This window comes from Pavona decussata, unplaced genomic scaffold (genome assembly GCF_977016875.1).
Source record: "Pavona decussata unplaced genomic scaffold, jaPavDecu1.1 SCAFFOLD_186, whole genome shotgun sequence".
Classification (NCBI taxonomy): domain Eukaryota; kingdom Metazoa; phylum Cnidaria; class Anthozoa; order Scleractinia; family Agariciidae; genus Pavona; species Pavona decussata.
Genome location: NW_028145595.1, coordinates 22586 through 42105, shown reverse-complemented (window position 1 = coordinate 42105; position 19520 = coordinate 22586). Strand labels below are relative to the sequence as shown.

Below are 19520 nucleotides of genomic sequence, written 5' to 3'. Positions count from 1 at the left end.
GTCTCGTTAGCATCGTTTTTATTTAAACTATAAATCAAACGATAACATTAAAAAAAATTCTCAAGCGTGTTAAGGCATCGCTCAGGCCAAATCTGGGGAAAATCTAAAAACACTCATAACTCTCTAAATCTTTACTGAAAGACCACCAAACTTGTAGTGCAAGAGAACTTCATGACCTTAATTCTCTCCTAGCTTCAATTATAAAAAAAAATATGTATCACGTGACCTGTTTTGATTTTTTCTTTGTCCAACCAGAAAATCAAAATGGGCCGCCGAGTTTACATACGATGAATATAAATTAGAACGTTTCTTTTATTGCAAAGTATGCCTTATATGATTCTGTCCGGAATAGTTGACTTCAATATTTAGCTAAGTTAAAAAAATTGATTACTTAAAGACCTGTTTGTCATGGAAGCAACTCTGATGATTGATAACATGTCATACCGGACTGCAACTTAAATTTCTGGTAAGGCCATAAAGTTAAGTAACTCGTACCCAAAACTCAGTAGGCCTGCACTTTTTCTAAGCTCTTTTTTCACTGGACCCAGATAACTTGCAGCTGCATTGTTTTTTGTGTCTAGGCGCATTGTTTTGTTGTCCGTTATTTTGTCCCCTCGACCAATAATGTGATACGTTCGGTTGCAAACGGCGCAAATCGCCTTCCAAAACCACAACGGCAACGGCAAGGAAAACGTCCTCTAGAAGTGAATTCACGTTCTTTTGATCTATTTCGCTCTATCCCAACTAATTCAACTTGACTTATATCACCAGCTATTCTCGAGATTCACAGAGAAGGAATTGTCACCACAGTAATGTGCAAGTTCCCTCTAAATCTCAAATAAAATACTTAGTTTACGTTTCAGTTGTGCAGGGATCAGCATTCCATTCTATGTAAAAACAGATGTACCGCACTTAGAAGAACTCTGAAAGAACGATAGTTTGGTTCATGAAAGCCTTTTGTTTGTGTCGCTCCCCTGCATCACTAACTGCCGTTGAAGTCTTGGCTTCTTACACTGTTAATCCCCAAATGAATTTGAAAGCGTCTATCCAGCAGACAAGTCAAGAACGTCGTCCACAGAGTCAGATTAAATTTTGGAAAATTGGAAGACGCAGAGCTTACGTAATTAACGGAGTCACACACGTATAATTTACAACAACAACGCAACAACAATAGTCTTTATTTTCTTAATTGTTTGGTGCTAGTCTTGGCGGGCCTGCCTGTTAAAGTTTATTTACAAATGCTTTATTTTATAAATAGTAGTTAAAGAAAAAAACAAAAACAAAAAACAAAAAACAATAAGATAGAATATAAAGGATAGAGAGAAAGAAAGAAAGAAAGAGAGAGATTTACATTTACCCCCAAAAGATATCAATTTCGCACTAATGCGTACATGACTTCCAGCATTTTGTTCTTCAAAAGATGGTGTGAATAAATTAAATTAGTGGTTTGGGTATTTGGGCGCGCGCCTTAAGTATAAGCATTGAAAAGGGTTCGAGAAGGAGACTGGTGACGGAAACACTTTGTTTTGTAATCGTTTCCAGTCTCTTGTGAAGACGGTCTAAAACCTCAAAACGCTGCTAGGGGTGCAAAACGTTTTATCCCTTTTCAAGAAGACCAAAAAAAGGGCGCCCAAAACGCGTTAGTGTTGACGTAACTGCATTTCCATTGGGATTGAATAAGCGGGAACAGGATCCGTGCCCAGGCCCTTGAAAGAAGCTAGCGGGCATATACTTCCCAGGTATCACCTGGTGTGTTACTATTAGCAACGTGGTCGTCACAGTAAAAGAAATTTCGAAACCCGATATTGAAAGAGGTCCTCCCACCGATCAAGTGAGATACGTTTCTATATATCCTATATCTTCCGTTGTTAGAGGGACTTCCCCATTCATTTATAGGCGAGGACATGTTTGTGGTCCCCCACTTATTGCAATGCTGAGAAATGGTCGAGTTATCATCTGGTAATCTTATAAAAGAGCCACATGCGACTGCAGTACTTTGAAACCGAAGAAAACTATCAAGAACGCGTTTGCCAGCGGTGTTATTTTTAGTGGCCACGTGGAATACTCTTTCTCTGGTTTTCTTGAAACAGTACCAACGCAGCTGATGAAATGGCATCGCTTTTCGAAGCCTCTGAATAGCACGAATGGTAACAGCCGAATATATGTTGGAATAATTTGAAATGGAAGTGTATGCGTCCGAATGGAATTCTTTTTGTGAAGGATCCAATGTCGTTTGTGGAAGAACAACTCGTCGTAACAAAGTCCATCCCCCTAAAAACAAGAAAGGCAGCTTCTCATGAGTATGAACGCAGACCCTTGCAGCGAAGTTAAAACAAAATTGTTCATGGTACGATCTGGTACATTTACTAAGGGAAGATGAGCTGTAAAAATGGCAAACACAGTTTGAATAACAGAGTCCTTCCGCTGAGGTGCTGGTGACTGATAATTTCCCTGCTTAAATTTGGTGTCCTTTGATGTTCTAATATGTTAGATCAAAATTTTAAGGAAGCAACCTGTTTTTTTTTTTAGTTTCAAGAACATTATATTCATTTCCAAGGGCAGACAATCAGTTCAATACTCCCTCGAGGGGGACATTCTGTTTCTCAAATTATTAATTATCCCGAAATTTTCTCTGCATCTTGAATTGAATTTACAGCTCACCAATTTGACCTTAGTTTAAGACGAAAAATTATCAGATACAAGATCAAAATTTCAAGGAATCAACCTGCTTTTTTTAATTGAGCAGAAAAATAGATGGTAGGTGTGTTCGCGGACGTACACTATCCATCCAGGTAATTCCCCCGGGTGGTCCTTATCAGCCTATCGGACTCCGCGAGGATTTAGTGCTGAACTAAAACTCGTTTCACTCACCTCCGTCGGTTGTCATGTCACAATAAGCTGTGAATGGGTTCAATGTGCCACGTGGCTCGATCCAATACTCTCCGCTGCTTAGTGAATGCCCGCTTTTGTCCAGTATGTCTTTGCAGGAAAATCCTGGCTTTGAAAAACTCCCTGGAGTTGATAAGATCATAAGGGATAATTATGACGAAAATATCGTCAGATAAATATTAGAAAATCTGACAAAGTACATCACATTGCTTTCGCATGCATTATAACTAGTTCTCACAAGAGATGCGAGCGCAATTGCAAGGGAAGGCATGAAAGCACTTCCAAGCACAAGAGTCCATACAAAAACTTAGAAACATTTGTACAAGCACAAGGATTAAAATGGACTCTTCTGCTTGGGTCGCTGCGTTTAACTGGGCCGGATGACAAAGAATAAGCTGTGACTCAGTCATTCAAATTTTGCCCGGAGACAAGTTAAGTTGCAACACCCTTATTATGTTATCAAAATTGTTGCATAAAGTGTAAACCGATTTAATTTCTCGTTGACATGTTTGAATTTCTCAATTTGTTCGTGCAACCTGAAAAAATGTTTAATATATATGATGCCCTTAGAAAAAATGCTTGGTTTCATGTAATAGCGCTCTCAGGTCCCAAAATTTGTTTCTTAATCGTGGAGCACTGACTTCGCTGCCCCTAACTGACCTCCCCACTCAATGAATATAAGGTAAAGGGTAAAGTTGCACTCGAGCCTACGTGTCCGACACGCACGCGCGAAGCTTAAACCAGGCTCTGTACCAACCAGGGCTGAGTTGCTCGAAGCATGGTTAGCGCTAACCATTGGTTAAGAGGTATTAAAACCTATAGGTTGTCATGGCATTTAACCTGGTTTAGCGCTAACCATGCTTCGAGCAACTGGGCCCAGGAATTTTCTCCTTTATCACAATTATTTAAAATTTTGATGCAGGCCTGGCAAGGCCAAAAATTTGATAATGCTGCAAAGAGCACTAACAAATAGGCCTTATCACGGTTTTCGACGCCATTTTGACGAGTAGGCAAACACGCTTAAAATAACAGTGTTGGTATGGAAATCCGATGTCAAATAATTTTTGTAAAACATCGCTTCTGAAAAATTCATGAATTGAAAACTTTTGGCACTAGGAAAAAGATTTTAAGAAAAAAAATTGGGGGTTGTGGCTGTGCCAGAAAGCGTCCAGTCGTGTTTTGAACTTTCCATACATTTGTCTGTTTAGCGAACCGCCGTGAACTGCTACTAAAAATAGTTCGCGGGAAAAAATACAGTCAAATGTATGGAAAGTTCAAAACACGACTGGACGCTTTCTGGTACAGCTACATCCCCCAATTTTTTTTCTCAAAATCCTTTTCCTAGTGCCAAAAGTTTCCAATTCATGAATTTTTCAGAAGCGATGTTTTACAAAAATTATTTGACATCGGATTTCCATACAAACACTGTTATGTCAAGCCTGTTTGCCTACCCGTCAAAATGGCGTCGAAAACCGTGATAAGGCCTATTAGTAAAATGGCTAAGTTTGAGAGTCTTGCCGGTTAAAACAGCGAAAATATAGCTTCGTTAAGTCTGAAGATTTTTTAGCCGTGTTTTGCACGTCCGTCCAAACGTAAGTCCGAAGCCGTAACTACTAAACTACCGACCCTACCCTCCACAACACAAATAATTAAAGCACAGTATCTAAAGATCCTTCCACGATGTATAGAGAAAGTATACTAGCCTGGTTTCAGGAAACCACTTTTCAAATGGCAGTTCTTTCCTTCGTATTGAGGTAGACAAGAACAATTGTACAGCCCGCGGTGATAATCAGGAATGCACGTTCCGCCATTGGCACACGGGAAATTCAAACATGGCGTCTAAAATGATAAAATAACAAAGGCTTAAATCCCAGTTAGCCTAGAAATTTGTGGATCTCTTGAACCTGGCGAGGAGGGAAGGGGGCACTGAAGGGGGGGAGTCCATTCTGTCTCTCCCAACTCCTTCACTTTAAGGCCATTAAAGCTATGACATTGAAAGTTAGAGAGTATGCGATACGTTCAAAGACCCTAAATGAGAAGACGTCATGACGCGGAATTAAGCCTCCATCTTGGATTAGACATAACTTTGGACGATGAAAGAGGGGAAAAATGTTCGTGTCTCATAAAGGTATACCTCTATCGGTGAGGTATACCTCTCTAGCTTTGCTTATAGTGTCACGATTAGATTCAGTGAGTGAATAAGTAGCATGTCAGAAGCGTTATGGTTGTTAGAAAGAAAACGTTCTGAGGCTGTAGTAGGTTTAGAAGAAGAAAAAATCCTGAAATAGAAAGGCCTTGTCTTTCAAAATATTGGAAAATATACTATTTCCCTGACCGTAAAATCAGCCTTGCTCTTTTTTTGCATTATTTATTCTATAATTTGTTTCTGATTAGATCCTTAATTGTGTCAATAACAAATTGCTTGAATATGATTGGTTCTTAACAGCCCATATTTATAGCTTAATTTTGCTATGTAACTCCAAAACTGTCCGATTTGACCTGTCCGATTACTAGAAGTTTTTAATCGGACAGGTCAAATCGGACAGTTAAAGAACCAATGAAAATCAAGTAGCAAATGCCACTAGCCAATGAAATTTCACTACATGGCACATGCGGTCGGGCTTCCACATCCAAAGTTGAAACCAGTCATTTTTTTTTTTGCTTTGGAATCTATTTCTTATGTTAATAAATATTCCAAGACTGAGGTCCTCGCATTTTGTTATTGGCACAATTAATTGGTAGTAGAACTAAGTGTCGTACAATTCAGGGGTAATCAGGCTCGTAATTTCAAATACGCGCTCGGTCGATTTAAAATTACTCGCCCGATTACTCCCTGAATTGTACTCCACTCAGTCCTATTACCATTACTTACTACAGGAACAATCCGGTACTTTTATTTTGTCGCGGCGGTCCTTCCAAACACATGCAGTTACTGGTTTTTACCAATTATGGTTAGCTGAATTTGACAAATGAGGCAAGTCGTTAATTGCTTCAGGCGACGACTTAATTGAACGTTATTAATTAGAATTCGCACGATAAGTATAAGGAGCATTACCAGACTAATGAGCTCGAGTTAATTATTTCAAACCTGTATTCCTGGTCAACGATCGAGACTGGAGACTAACGTCCACAACATAATTCCATCACTTTTAAGTGAAACCTTTTCACACAGCTACAGCTAAAATCTATTTTATCTAAAAAATAATTCATTTCAATTCACTATATTTTCTTGCTAGAGGATTATGTCATATTGTTTATTTGTAAAAGCTGTTTTAGTATCCCCAAATGTGTTAAGTTGACGTCTTGACGTTCATTGTTTGTCCATAAACCAGAGACAGAATGCATACATAAGAACCCTCTAAGAACTCTTTCAAAGAACGTAAGAGTTACCTTTCTTTCGCTTACGGAAAAGCGTTTAGCTTAAAGAGATCGCTTAAACAAGGTAACATTCCGCAATATAAAGCTGATTGCAAAAAGAGAGATTGACAGTTATAATTATTTGTATTCACTCACATAAACACTGTAGTGATGAAATCTTCCACTTGGTCCAAATCTTGATGACTGTTGCAGTTTGTCGGTTGGCAGCAGTTCACAAAGAAGGCTTGTTCCGGTTTTACGCTCTTCGTCCGCTTCAATATTGAAAGAAACGCACAAGGAACGCCTCGAGCAACGGAGGGCGCATTCTACTGATCCCCTAACTTGGTATGAAACTATTATCGGGGCGTCGAGTACTTGATTCTCAAACATAACATATTGAGTGAATTTAGAATTAGCATGGTCCTTAGGATTTGTTGCCGAGTCGTTGCATAATGTTTCTTCACGAAGCACTGCGTACAGAAGACAAAACAACACGATAAGTCTTGAACTCAGCATTGTAACAGTTAAAACTTTGTGTATACGCTTTCGTCACTTCAAATAATTATATCTTTTTAGCTGTTTGGCTTTGAAAGCTTTAATAGCCAACTCATTTTAGAGCTTAATTTTCTCCCAAGCAGGTGAAAATAGCGTGTTAATTAAGGACGCTTTCCATTTTCCAGAACTGGCCAGACCGGCGAGTTTGTAAACGGAATGTAGCAATTTGAAGGATAAGTTTTATCCTAGCTCTTCGCGTTCCTTCAAATAGCGCGTAATCCCTTCAAAACGATGCATTCAATTTACAGACTGGTAGGACTTCCTGGCCAGTTCTGACAATTGGAAAGCGCCCAATTTTAAACTGTAAACCGTCTTTTGTTTATATTAAAATGCCACCTTAACAGACACTTTGCCCTAATTCACTCGTAACATCACTCACCATTATCAAAAGAGGAAAACAATGTATTACATGATTTCACAGGAGTAAATTATTTAAACTCGCCGAGAAGTCTGGTCATTAAAATTGATTGTTGCTCACAACTAAGCTGTTTTAATCGATCGCCTCAATATGAGTGAACTTGTTGTTGTTTATAAGCTGGACGACTTTTCGGCTTTTATTTTTAACGATTTAAAGCAAAGTTGAACACTTCCTCGAGTGGAAACAAAACATTAATGTAATTAATTTTAAATAGAGTGTAGAGTCGCCGTTGTGTCGGTTTTGCTGTAACTTAATTTACGATTGTTTAACAGAACTCGCCTCGTTTTGTTACCAAAACCACTTTGAAGAAAAAACAAGGTTTTCTCCCGGTAAGCTCAGTCTCTTGAATAGAGATTAGGGAAGAGAGAGAGAGAGAGAGAGGGGGGGGGGGGGGGGGGAAGGGAGGACAAGCACGAACATTCCGCTCTCCACACCCTTTATTCACAGGGACCTCTCCCATCAATTATGAAAAGAAACAGGGATGAAAGTTGACTACCTTAAGCGCGGTTGTTTATCTTTAGGAATAGGAGCAAGTTTGTAGGGTTCCCAAAAGTTTACCGACCACGCGAAGAGAATAGAGTTGTGAACAGTTCTCGAAGAAAACTTGGTCCCATTCTAAATAGCCAACACCTGAAAAAAGAGGCGAACAATCAACCAAGGGAGATGTGAGGGTTTCATCTTAGTCTCGGTCCATTTGCTGAAAATTCAAAGTTTTAACGTTTAAAAACTATTTTCTATTGTTTTTTATTGTCACTTTTTGCTTTTCTTTTTCCCATTGCCTCATACATGTCGTTTTTGTTTCGATGAATAAACTCTTGGCAAAGACAGAACGCGACCAGTAAACATCCGTCGAGTGAGTACCAATCGAGTGCTTACCCGAGGAGCGAGGTAAGTACCTGACCCCTAGTACAATACGAAGAATGAGAATGAAACTGACGAGTATATAATCGACGAAGGAGTACCGACGCCCGAGAACCCGACGAGTTAGAATCCAACGAACTTTTACCCGATGACCGAGGGGTCCACGGTAAAAGAGGGACAAAGTCCCACTAACTGCTAGAGGTCATCAAACAAGACGAAGAAGCTTTCAGGTATATTTATTCACATTGTAGTTCAATTTTGCGTCGTTAATTGAGAAAGCAGGTATCAATACAACAAATATAATCATTAGTTCTACCTAACAGCTAGTGTGTAACATAAGATCTTCGTGAGACAAAAAAGTAAGTTGCGTTTTATCCAAGTTGTATGTGCCGCACTTAAATAGGCAACGAGTGCACGTTAAATGACTTTCTGCCAAATCATCCCTGTCACGTTGGATATTCGACTGATTTACTACAATTTTCGAAGTTACGAAATTTTTATAGGGCGCAATCACATTTGACTCGACAGAAACACAGAATATCACAGATCCGAAATATTGTCATATGGCTTGGCTAGACTAGGAAATATTGTTTTGTTTCAATATTAGGTAGCTTAACTGTGAAGTCAGAAGTAATCGTTGCCAGGCTGTGAAGAAAAAAAAAGAAATCTTCTCGCCTCCGAGACGCATATCAGTTTCCGCAACTGTTTTCCTCGCGGCTAAACTGGAAAACTTTTCGTTTCGGAGCAACGTTTCCATAACAATGTTTCGTAGCCTAGTCAGACCCTTTAACCGTCTTAACACGTCTTATGTAAGACACAACTTATTTTTTTGCTTGTTAATCGTCCTAATTTACGAGGTTTTTGGCTGCAATGATATATGTGCCTAGCAACAGTTACTTGAACGCCTTTATTTTATCTTCTAACTCCTTCTCATCCGTTCCCGCGAATTCATGTAGCTGCAAGGAGGAGAAAAAAAAAATGAAAAACAAAATTATAAAAGAGAAATGTAATGGCGATGATTTAGTTATGTTTAAAAGCTCCTTTTAAACGGTTTCCACATTCAGTTGAACATGCGTTCAACACTTTGTTGGGGTGTTTGAACAGGTCTCCAACATTGTTAAAAGCATAAAAAATGTTGAAAGCTTGTTGAAAGCGTGTTGAATCAAATTTAAATCGGTTTAAACTTTCAGTCAACATCCACACAACATTTCCTTTGTTCTAGAAAACTTTGAATGGTGTTGAAGCCGTTTGAACACTCCGTTCAACATTTGTCCAACATTTGCCCTACATCCGTTCAACTTTTGTTGGTCAAATGTTTAAGGCCTGGTCATCATCCAACATCATCCTACATTGTCGTATCCAACCTTCTTGGACGATCTTCCACAATGTTGAACGAGGTAGCCAAACGAATGCAACATGTTTGATGCAACACTTGGACTCAACGGTCTTTACTTGGAACAAAATATTCCCAGAATCATCAGAAAAAACAACTTGCCATATGGGTTTGCCCAAGAAGTGGCGCGAGAGCGCGGATTGACTTCCGCGTGGGACCATCTTCTCGCTTTTCCTGGTCTTACAGTTTCACTTATCCCCTTGCCCTTTGTCTTTCTACTTCAAGAGAGATCGCTTGTGTTTAAGCTTTCGCCATCGAGAGATTCAAAGTTTTGTGCGTTTGCCATACCGTAGCCTGAACATGCACGCGGCAACGCGTGAAGCAAATATATACAATAAATTGTCATCGTGGCTACTCGTTTTCTTGAGCTGTTGCTAGCTCGCCTTTTTGCCTACTATTCGCTTACAATACAATACAATACAATACCTTTATTTTACGTGGTAAATGTTCTTAGCTAATCAGCTACTTTACAGACATACCACGAAAAAAAAATTAAGTAAAGAAATCAAGCTTAAAGAAATCAAGCGCTGAGATTATTAAGTTAAATTACCTTTTTTCCGTTCTTGTAAAACTTAAATGTGGGCATTACTTCTACGTCTTCAGACTCTGCTATGGCCTGAGAAAGAAACAAGGGTTAATATGCTTGAGCCTTAAACAAAAGTTTTATTGTAATTTGAGTGAATGGACAGTATGAATGACATCAAACTTAACTTAGTTTCATGGATTGCTTTATGCAACATGTGGCAGTCACAAATATGACGTTCCTCTCCCTCATACCCCAGTCCGCCACCCCCACCCCCACCCCCTCCGCCCCATTTTCACATTTTCCAGCTACTAAGCACTTGGCATCGGTGATATGTTCTGCCCCAACTGACTCTAATTACATATTTTCCCACGCTTAGCATCAGTGGCAGTTTTTCCTTCCGTTGTCACCTGCTTCAAGTGTTCCGTGTGTTACGCAGAAGTTCAGAGATGTTTCCCGCGGTTGGCACCAATTGAATTTCTCCTCGTTTTACATTCAATTCCAATAGACCCTTCTCCAACAGATTTGAATGAGTTAAAATTGAACTGAATGAAAAACTGATACTAGCACTGGAAAGAGCACCTTTACTTTAGTAATCTTGCAAAGTTTCAGCATATTAGGTGTTATATCAGCTTAGGAAATGTAAGATGAAATTTGACAAATTTACAGACTTTTATATGACTGGGGGTATACGTCATACCCCCAGTCATACGTCTGTGAATTTTTCATTTATCAACTTACATTTTCTCAGCTGATGTTACACCTGATATGCTGAAACTTTGCAGGGTTACTAAAGTAAAAGTGCTCTTTCTCGTGCTGATATACGTTTTTAATTTTAACTTATTTGAATTTTCGGCCCCCATTTTGGAGAAGGGTCTATTCCAATTTCCTGTGTTTGTGAACGCGGACGGATGTTTTGTTGCAGTCGGCTACGGATGCATGTTTCCCCGCACTCGAACGAGCTGCAAGATTTTCTTTTTTTATGTTCGTTGCAGCGGATTGATCAAACAGTTTTTTTACAACAACTCTATTGTAAACTCTCTGAACAACAGTGCTGTGTTGTCAGTATATCTTTACAAATCAACACTCACCTCTGCATCATCAACATCTATTTTAACAAAGACGACCTCGGGAAACTTCTCTACAAATTTCTGCAACAAAAAAATGTAAGATGGCGTTAATATTACCCTTATATTAATCCCACGTAAAATCTAATTTAATATAATGTGGTTCTAACTTCTCAGTCCTAAAGTTTTACAATTCACATGAAAGCTACTACGCAATATTTTCCTGTGGTGTGCTGTTTGTTATGCTGTACAAGGTGGTTCTCGCTTCTGAGTCTATGGATGAAATCCTAAAGTGTGACCATTCAACTGAAAGCTATTAAGGTGGCCGAATACAGTTTTTTAGTGTACAGGTGTTAGAAGACGTTATTTGGAAACTATGTACTTCTGGACGCCCAAAATTGGTATGGTGCAAGACTAACTAAGAAGGAATGTATTTTTGTACGTCTTGTTGAGCTAAGTACCGTTTCCATGGCAACACAGCAAACTATTAAACGTCCATAAATAGTAGGTTTCCTTAATTTTTAGAAAATGCACTCATTAGATTTTTTCCATTTTTTGTATCCAGAAAAACACACAAAGCACTGACACAGTTGCACTACTTTCATGTAATTTTAACAGAGAGATCTCCTGTAAATATTGATTTTGCATCTTAATGTTTTGTGAAGATACCCTATGTTAGATTTAGATTTCTCTTTGTAGGCGAGTTACGCTTTTAGGGAACTATTTTCATGCCAAATGTCACGAAATTCTAAGGTGCAGTTCCTTAGAAAACAGTTCATTTCCACGAAAACAACCAGTTACAATTTTTTGGTCAAATGCACATACGTGGCTTTAATTGGGTTTCCCGGCAAAGATGAAAAGCATGCAAAAGGTCTTGGTGAATGATTTTTTTGCTCGTAAAGAAAAGAAAAAGAGTTTAGAAACGAGAAACTTAGTTATTTAGGATCAAAACTTAACTTTATTATCCATTTCATGTGAAATTGAGGGATCACTTTATCGACCACCGTATTTGCGTACCACAACCCTAGCGCGCGCTTAATAGCATCGCTAACAGCATCTGTAAGGCGCGCGCAAACTGTGTTCGGCCACCTTAAGCAGTACTTTCCTGTGGTGCTGTGTATTGTGCTGTACAAAGTAGTTCTATCTTTTGAGTCTATGGATGGAACCCTAGAGTTTATCTATTTAAATGAAAGCGGTACCGATCAGTACTGTCATAAGGGTCAATATAAACTTTTGCCTGGTCTTCCATCATCCGGTGCTTCTTCTTCTTCTTTTCTTTTTCATTTTTTCATTTTTTTTGGGGGGGGGGGGGGGGGGGAGAGGGTGGGAGGGGGAAGATCGAACCAATCTACATGCCTCACTGTTACTCACTCTTCCCTCTTACCCTAAAATGAGGTTTCATTTTTCTGCACGGACCACACCACTCAGCGTAGAAGTCGACCACTATCAGTTTATCTTTATTACTTGCACTTTGCAAAAAGGCGTCATATTCGTCCTGTGCAACAACAAGAAAAACTAAATTCACTTTAAATCCAGTTCTCCTTTGTAACAACACAATGTTATGAAAGAAATGTGATATTTGTGAGTATGCCTATGTTACTGACCAAAAAATACACATAACACGATAATATATAGCCTGTTATCTTCCGAGTTAAAGCGCACTGCTATATTTTTCTCCCCCACACACGAAATTTCGTTTTGTCGCAGGATATCTGTTGTGTACGGCGACGAATATTCAGTGCACCATGACCATGTTTGGGCAGTGTTACAATGTGTTGAATAATAACACCCGATAGATAGTCCCTCAGGAGAAACATTGATTATTATTCGTTTCGCGGTCAAGAGGACTAAGACTAGTGAAAAATACATTTTGTATCAACTCTGATTTTCGTGTCTTCAGCATTCTTCAAATTGCTCCAAAAAGGGTTCAAAACAGGCTCAAACACAGGTAAGTCCATTCAGGTCTAGAGTAACAACTTCTTACTACTTTTTAAAGCGTATGGATTTCCGGTCAGAATAAACCGAGTTGGCCAAAACAGTTTCGACGTATTCTCGAAAGGAAGCCCCAACTGTTGTCTTTTTCTGTCATTGTTGTGAAAAGCCAGCTAAAGAACTGGTATTTCCGTTATTACTAAGCTGCAAAATTCCTAAGTGACCTCTACGTTTATTTAGGAAAATTGTAGTTTTGTATTCTTCCAACGACGGTCAATACCACATTCAAAATGGCGGACCGTCGCACGCTCTCTCGCCCCGTTCCCTCTCGATTCCTAAAAACTAGTGCGTTCCATTATGTAGAAATACATAGTAATCCTTGACTAGGAAATACCCTGTAAAACACTGGTTCGTACATTTAAGAAACCGAAGAACCGGCTTAGGCGTTCATGAGACAGCTCTAAAGAATTTGGACAGTTGTCATCGAAAATTCAGTGAACTTACTAATTTCAAGATTTACAAAACTAGCCGCACGGAAAACGTGGTAGTGTGTCATAGCTTCCTTAAATTATGGTAACACTCTTTGGATTTTAGGAGGGTTCGAAACAGTTAAAAAATGCCGCCAGATTTTGACAGATCTTATTCAAGAAAGTGCTTAAAAAAATTAATGGAGGACTTTTTGGATTTGATCCACAAATCACTAAAACTGGATTAAAGAAGTTTGATTGTGTAAAGTGGAAAGATTCAAAATTATGCAAATTCGATCACGTAGACTGAATTATCGATATTGGCCTCAAATTAACATCCTTAACGTAAGGGAAGTGTTTTGAAAAGTTGATTTGAAAAATTCTTTTCATTAAACAATGATTTGCGCCGTTGTGGTAGTCTTTTTTCTTTTAACGGGTAAACGGTGTTTTTTTTTTCAAGAGAATGAAACTCGAAATCCTTGCTTCAAATTTTAATAAACAGCAAAAATACAAAGGTTTCTCGCTAATGCAAGCAGAAAAGCATACAAATTTCGACAGCTATACGCTTCGCTGAACTCAGCTGCCTAAATTAAACACAAAATTAAATGATTAAAACCAAACTTAGACAAATACAGTTATACTAGCTCCAAAACGTTGTCATATTCTTTCGTGGAAAATAAATACATAAACACCCACCTTTATCGCTTCCACTGAAATTTGCGAAGAATTCGGCGTTAAAAGAAAGAAGTCAAGAGCTAACGAATAGCGTTTAAATTTTTAGCGATTATATAACATCACCCGGGAATTGATGTGAGCTCTGCGCTGTATTCGTCTTGTCTTCCTCGCTGACAGAGACAAGCTAGCGCGCATTTTGCGATGAAATGTTTCATTTTCAGTTTCAAAGAGCCCTTAGCTGTTTTCGTTTTCAAGTTTTTCGTGATCAAGCGCGCTAACATGTAGGTAACAACAAACAGATTAACGAATGTGTCACGAGAGTTTTTGCCATTATCTAAACCTCACCCTACGTACATACAACCTACCTTACTAGTAAACTCATGCATTTCTTTGGAGCAATCGTTGGTAAACGGAACAAGCTTTCCCAGGCGTGATTAACTGACTTGTAATCTGAAAAGAGGAAGACGGTTTGCGTGATATATATGTGGGTTATCCGGTTTACCTAAAACTGATTTGCATTTCAAATGAGTATATGCTTCGGTGGTCATTCGTTATGACCTAAGTTTTATTTACGAACGATATCTGCATGTTAATAATCTAAGCTCTCAAGGAAGCGTAAATACAGCTAAACGGCACAGCGACCGATCAAATTTCATTAACACTCCGTGAATTCTTTGGAATAAAACCAACCTTTTGACTTTCACCTAATTCATGTGTATTAAGCTTTTATTTTCAAGCTTTTTCTACCGACTCATGTCAAGTTTCGTGCCTTAAATTTATTCTATTTACTTTATTTCATTTTATTGGTTTTGCTCAAACATGACGTCAGAAAATTTGTACAGTAAACTAAATTTAAGCTCAGTAAATCTTCAACGAACCTAAATTATGTTCATTAAACCCTTTTAAAGCTTGGTGCAGAGCCCTTAGTCAATTAAGGCTATAGATATATTTTGTCTAGTTCACTTAACTCGTCTACTTATTTTACTTTAGTCAAGATAACAACTTGGGCTTAATGAAATTTCGTTAATGTTTTTAATTTCTCGTTCAAAGGCATCTTTAATTTTAATTACAGCTTCTTCTCTAGAAAAGTTTTACATATCACAAAATAAACGTAAATGGCGGGGCGGTGATAATTCTCTAGGCGGTTCCTATTTTAAGATGTTCGAAAGTTTAGCATAATGAACTGAAATCGTAACTTATCTAGTCATGCTATTTTAATCTTTTGAAAAGTAATAGACTGATTCTCATTTCAACAAATTATTACACAGTTATGTATAAAGGTGCATTTTCCTTTACAGCAGAGACGTTCCATTATCATTTTAATTTAAGGAAAGAAAAACTTTTCTATGCGCAATCAGCCGGTATGAAATCACGTGCGTCATTGCCTGAATGTGACTAATGTTCCGTGGACAGTTTAAATTAATAAATATTATAGAGATTCGATTCGTTCGTCGTCACACTATTTGGTGTTTTCAAAACCGAATTTCCTTTGATTCCTGCCGTCAGTTTAATTTATACCAATCATATTCCTTAAACCCGATCACGCTTCAAAGGTGAAAAGTATGTTGGTCGCGGAAGCTGTTGTCTTGCATTCAACATGAAACCGGACTTCGATCATTTCCTGCATCCTGCCGAAAAAAACAACCTTCCTCGCGCAAAGGCATTTGACGGTATCCTGTGTCAAAATATTTCCGCTTTTACAATAACCGTCAAATTTCCCGCGCGCTGATTGGCTCGTAGCTATTGTCTATAACCGGTGCAGACAATAAAAATGACGTCAGATGTAGCGCGCGCGCTTTCTCAACGTCAATTCCGCTCGTACTTTTTCCATGTTATTGTAGAAACCAAATCGACGGCAGTTTTCCATGGTCTATACTCTTACAGACCATAAAATGATGCTATAAAATGTTCAAAACTTGGCAGTGAAACCACTCGCTTGCGGCTCGTGGTTCCATTTGAGTTTTGAACATTTTATCACGTCATTTTATTTACTACAAGAGTATAGACCGAGAAAACTGCCGTCGATTTGGTACAAAGGTTTGGAAAACTCTTGTTTTGGTGTTAGGTGATTTACTGTTACAGACGCGATGGCGTCAGAATTGATCAAATGGTAACATTCCATTTCCAGTTGCGCTGCTCTCTGGGACGGTCTTCGAACCTTTTGGGCTTTAGATCCCAATGCCTACGGTGTTTTGGTCAGCGGTTGAATCGAAGGCGAGAATTAAACACCCAGGAGTTTTCTGGGTAGGAAATTTAATTCCCTAAGGACGTTTCGTCCCTCCAATCAGAATCGCTAGTGCTGTGGCCCAAGATTTGGCAGAGTCCAGGCTAACGGCGTAGTTTACGTACCCTATAATTATCTAAAAAAAAGGTGCCTTTTGTGAGAACGAAACAAAGAAAGTCAAAAAAGGAAGAAAAAGTTTCTTCTTCTGCTAAATATTAGGAGCCTTTTATACTAGTATAAAAAATACATTAAACAACCCGAATGAACCATTTTTGCGCCTTTCTCTCCTAAGCCACAGATTCCTATAAAAGGTAAGAAGGTTAGCTGTGGTGCTGCGTCCGTGGCGGTGTAGACGACGAATAAAGCCGACGAACTGCTCGGCCACCGAACGCTGGCCCTTCGTCAGAGCGAATCGGCGATTCGCTCTGACGAAAGGCTATCGCTCGGAACGTCGACAGCACTCGTTTCTCTTTACGATGACCAGATTTTCTTATCAAATTCTTATTAAAAGGTACTTTGGCGCGAACTCAATAGTAACTTAGTTTAGTGTATATTGGAACTTTCATGTTTTTGCATTGTACGTAAATCACACCTTTGCAGCCGGAATTCGTATTCCTTTTTCGTTTGTCAAAGTTTGTAATATATGTTAATTTAAGAGTCATTTTTACATAATACATAGTACATTTTTAGGTAGACAGGCGTTCGTTTTCATTTGGCGTCGCTCTTCATACTTTATTTATTGCGTACAATTTCTCAGTTTTTTCTTCAAAAGTGAAAACGGTGTAAATAATTAATTTTTTCCGGTGGCAGCGACATGCCGATGTATTTTTCATCGACAAACGTAGTGCTCCATACGTCCAACTTTGTGGCTCATGTAGTCTTTTTCTTCGATGTTTTCGAGCCTCACCCATTGCTAAATGAATTTGAGTTTTAAGTGTCCTTTTTTTCCCGGCGTATATATAATTTCATTTCTTTTGACCGATATTGCAATATCGAGCAATTCCTCTCAAGTTTTTGCATATGACAGTTCGTCGTATTTTTCTTTTTCTTTTTTGCCACTCCAAGTCAGTTTTAAGTTCTCTGAAGCCGGCAAGACGATGTGGTTAACTTCACCAGCCGTTATAATAATTCCAAATAAAATAATACACTGTTGTTCTCACGGACTTTTTTTTGAATAACAATTAACACTAAATATCATGTTTCTATTCACGTCCTTTGACAGCGGGATTAAAGGATGGAAAATCTACATACATAGAGCATTTTAGACCTGAAACTATACTCCCTTTTGTGATTCTTTACCAGTCCAAGATGTTAAGATTCGCTTTAGTTAATTTTTCGTCTCTTAAAAAAATGGATTTTCAACCGACACGATTGCTTGCGCTTTTCAAAACAACACTAATCGCGATGCATATTGTTATTCGAAATCTTTGGCAAACGATCATGGATTCGTTTTGATGAAAATACCATTTTGTATTCTAGGAATAAAAAGAGGATAGAAAGCACAGAAAAAAATATTGTGGAGGATTCAAACTGAACATTAAAATAACACGCAACGTACCTTCAAAATTCTCCAGTCATTATTAAAGCCCCGCTCTGTTATAGCTTACCTTAGCAAAGCAGTGTTTTGATGTCGGCTTCAGTTCCGCGCAATCGAGACAGGTGCTTCTCAAGTCAATAATTGTTTCTATTATAAAGAAAAGAGTAATACCAAGAGGAATAATATTGAATAATGTATATTCTCGGATAGGAGGATATTAATATTAAGTTCTCTGCGAAGGCAAAATCCTTTTATTTTTAATTGTTGATTAGCAGAGAAATTTTTATTTCGGATGAACATTTCGTCTGAAAAACTGGCGCGGCTTGGAATTGCCGAACAAGATTTACTTTATATTATCTAATATACACTGTGCTCTTTTTCATCTCAAACATAAAGATTTTTTGCACGAACCGACATAGTAGCAATTCAATTTTCAGAGTGAAAAATAGTGGCCGCTATGATTTGGAAATGCTAGGTTTTCTGTTGAAGACAGCAGTGAACTTCAAAATGGCCAACATTGATTATAAAACATATAATGCAAACAGTCGAGGCTCGAATCCGGCTGTGGTAAATATATTAACGCACAGCAGTATTCAGTGGAAACATACCGTTTATTATTAAGAAATACCGAGGTGCGCAATAGTCAGTGTGAAGATCTCTAGATCTGTTCAATATTTAGCCAAAAGAAACAAGTTTGTCGTTTCTATTTCAGATAGCTAGCGGATCGAGATATTGCCATTTGTTAATCGTAGCACAACAGTTCCGACGGAAAACAATTTTCTTGGATGATAAATTGTCTTTGAGAAAGTGGGAACTATATTGTAACTTTGTTGTCTTCATTGCACAGTTTTACAAGTACGGTGAAAATATCGTTTCAAAAAATAGTAATTTTCATCTGTACACTCAAAGACTCCATAAATGATCAAGGACAATCTTCAAAATTTTATTAATAGCGGACAGCACATTCCGGCAAAAAGAAACATCTTTGAAATTAAACAATAGAGAACAAATAACGCAATTGCAGGGTCTAAAATGAGGGCATTAAATTTTCAGCTGTCGTTTAAAATTAAGCGATTTTCCATCATAGGTTCCTGAAATAGTACAGAAAAGTAAGAAAAAATTCAACGATCTTTGATGGTAGGCATTCATATTTCTCAGCTTTAAGAGAGAAAAGCCTTTTTTAATGTCCACATTATGAATGCTCAATATTTCTCCTCTTTTTAATTATTTTAAGGCCTTCAAGCAGGTGGAATTTCCTCTAATTGCATCTCACGCTGTCTTTTACCGTACATGTCGCTTTTTGAGGTTCACTTGTGTTCGATAGCGGCACTATTTGTGCAAAGTAATTTCCTTCAACCGAAACCAAACAGTGGCTCATTGAAAATGCAAATACAACATGTACGTTGTAATTAAATTGTGCTAAGTGCCATGTTGTTGAAAGAACACACTATGTATTTTAAACATGCCTTGTGAATTTTAAAATGGCGTCGGGTCGGAGGAAGCCATTAAATATTTTCCATCCACATTGCTTTTGTTGTTGGTTTAATGAGAATTTTGTATTCATGGCGTTATTACGCCTAACTAACTTTAAAGCTAAATAGTTAATTGGCTCAAATCAAAAA

The 19520-nt window shown here is 38.2% G+C and overlaps 3 protein-coding genes across 6 annotated transcripts in view; 1 reads left to right on the top strand and 2 right to left on the bottom strand.

Moving 5' to 3' along the window:
• LOC146462499 (uncharacterized) overlaps positions 1-19520 on the top strand; it is a 66609-nt gene that overhangs the window by 36671 nt on the left and 10418 nt on the right. The window contains exon 1 of one of the 3 annotated variants that reach the window (XR_014857105.1): positions 12795-13011. The exons of the other annotated variants lie outside the window; for them this stretch is intronic. The gene's annotated coding sequence lies outside the window, so the exon portion shown is untranslated. Of the gene's footprint in view, positions 1-12794; positions 13012-19520 lie in introns of those variants that run through there. 3 annotated transcript variants of the gene reach the window in all.
• LOC146462503 (uncharacterized) lies at positions 1645-6984 on the bottom strand. The gene is made up of 4 exons (XM_085085510.1): positions 6403-6984; positions 4589-4728; positions 2872-3008; positions 1645-2271 (listed from the first exon to the last, which is right to left on the bottom strand). Exons 1-4 carry the CDS (start codon positions 6760-6762, stop codon positions 1718-1720), a joined length of 1191 nt encoding a protein of 396 aa, XP_084941636.1. The 5' UTR covers positions 6763-6984; the 3' UTR covers positions 1645-1717.
• On the bottom strand, positions 8301-18015 carry LOC146462502 (thioredoxin-like). 2 transcript variants are annotated; one of them, XM_085085509.1, is made up of 6 exons: positions 17969-18015; positions 14503-14587; positions 12448-12558; positions 11088-11147; positions 10024-10089; positions 8301-9036 (listed from the first exon to the last, which is right to left on the bottom strand). In XM_085085509.1, exons 2-6 carry the CDS (start codon positions 14521-14523, stop codon positions 8974-8976), a joined length of 321 nt encoding a protein of 106 aa, XP_084941635.1. In that variant the 5' UTR covers positions 14524-14587; positions 17969-18015; the 3' UTR covers positions 8301-8973. The 2 variants fall into 2 exon arrangements, with proteins under 2 accessions (XP_084941635.1, XP_084941634.1); XM_085085508.1 differs by having other exon boundaries at positions 17920-17994.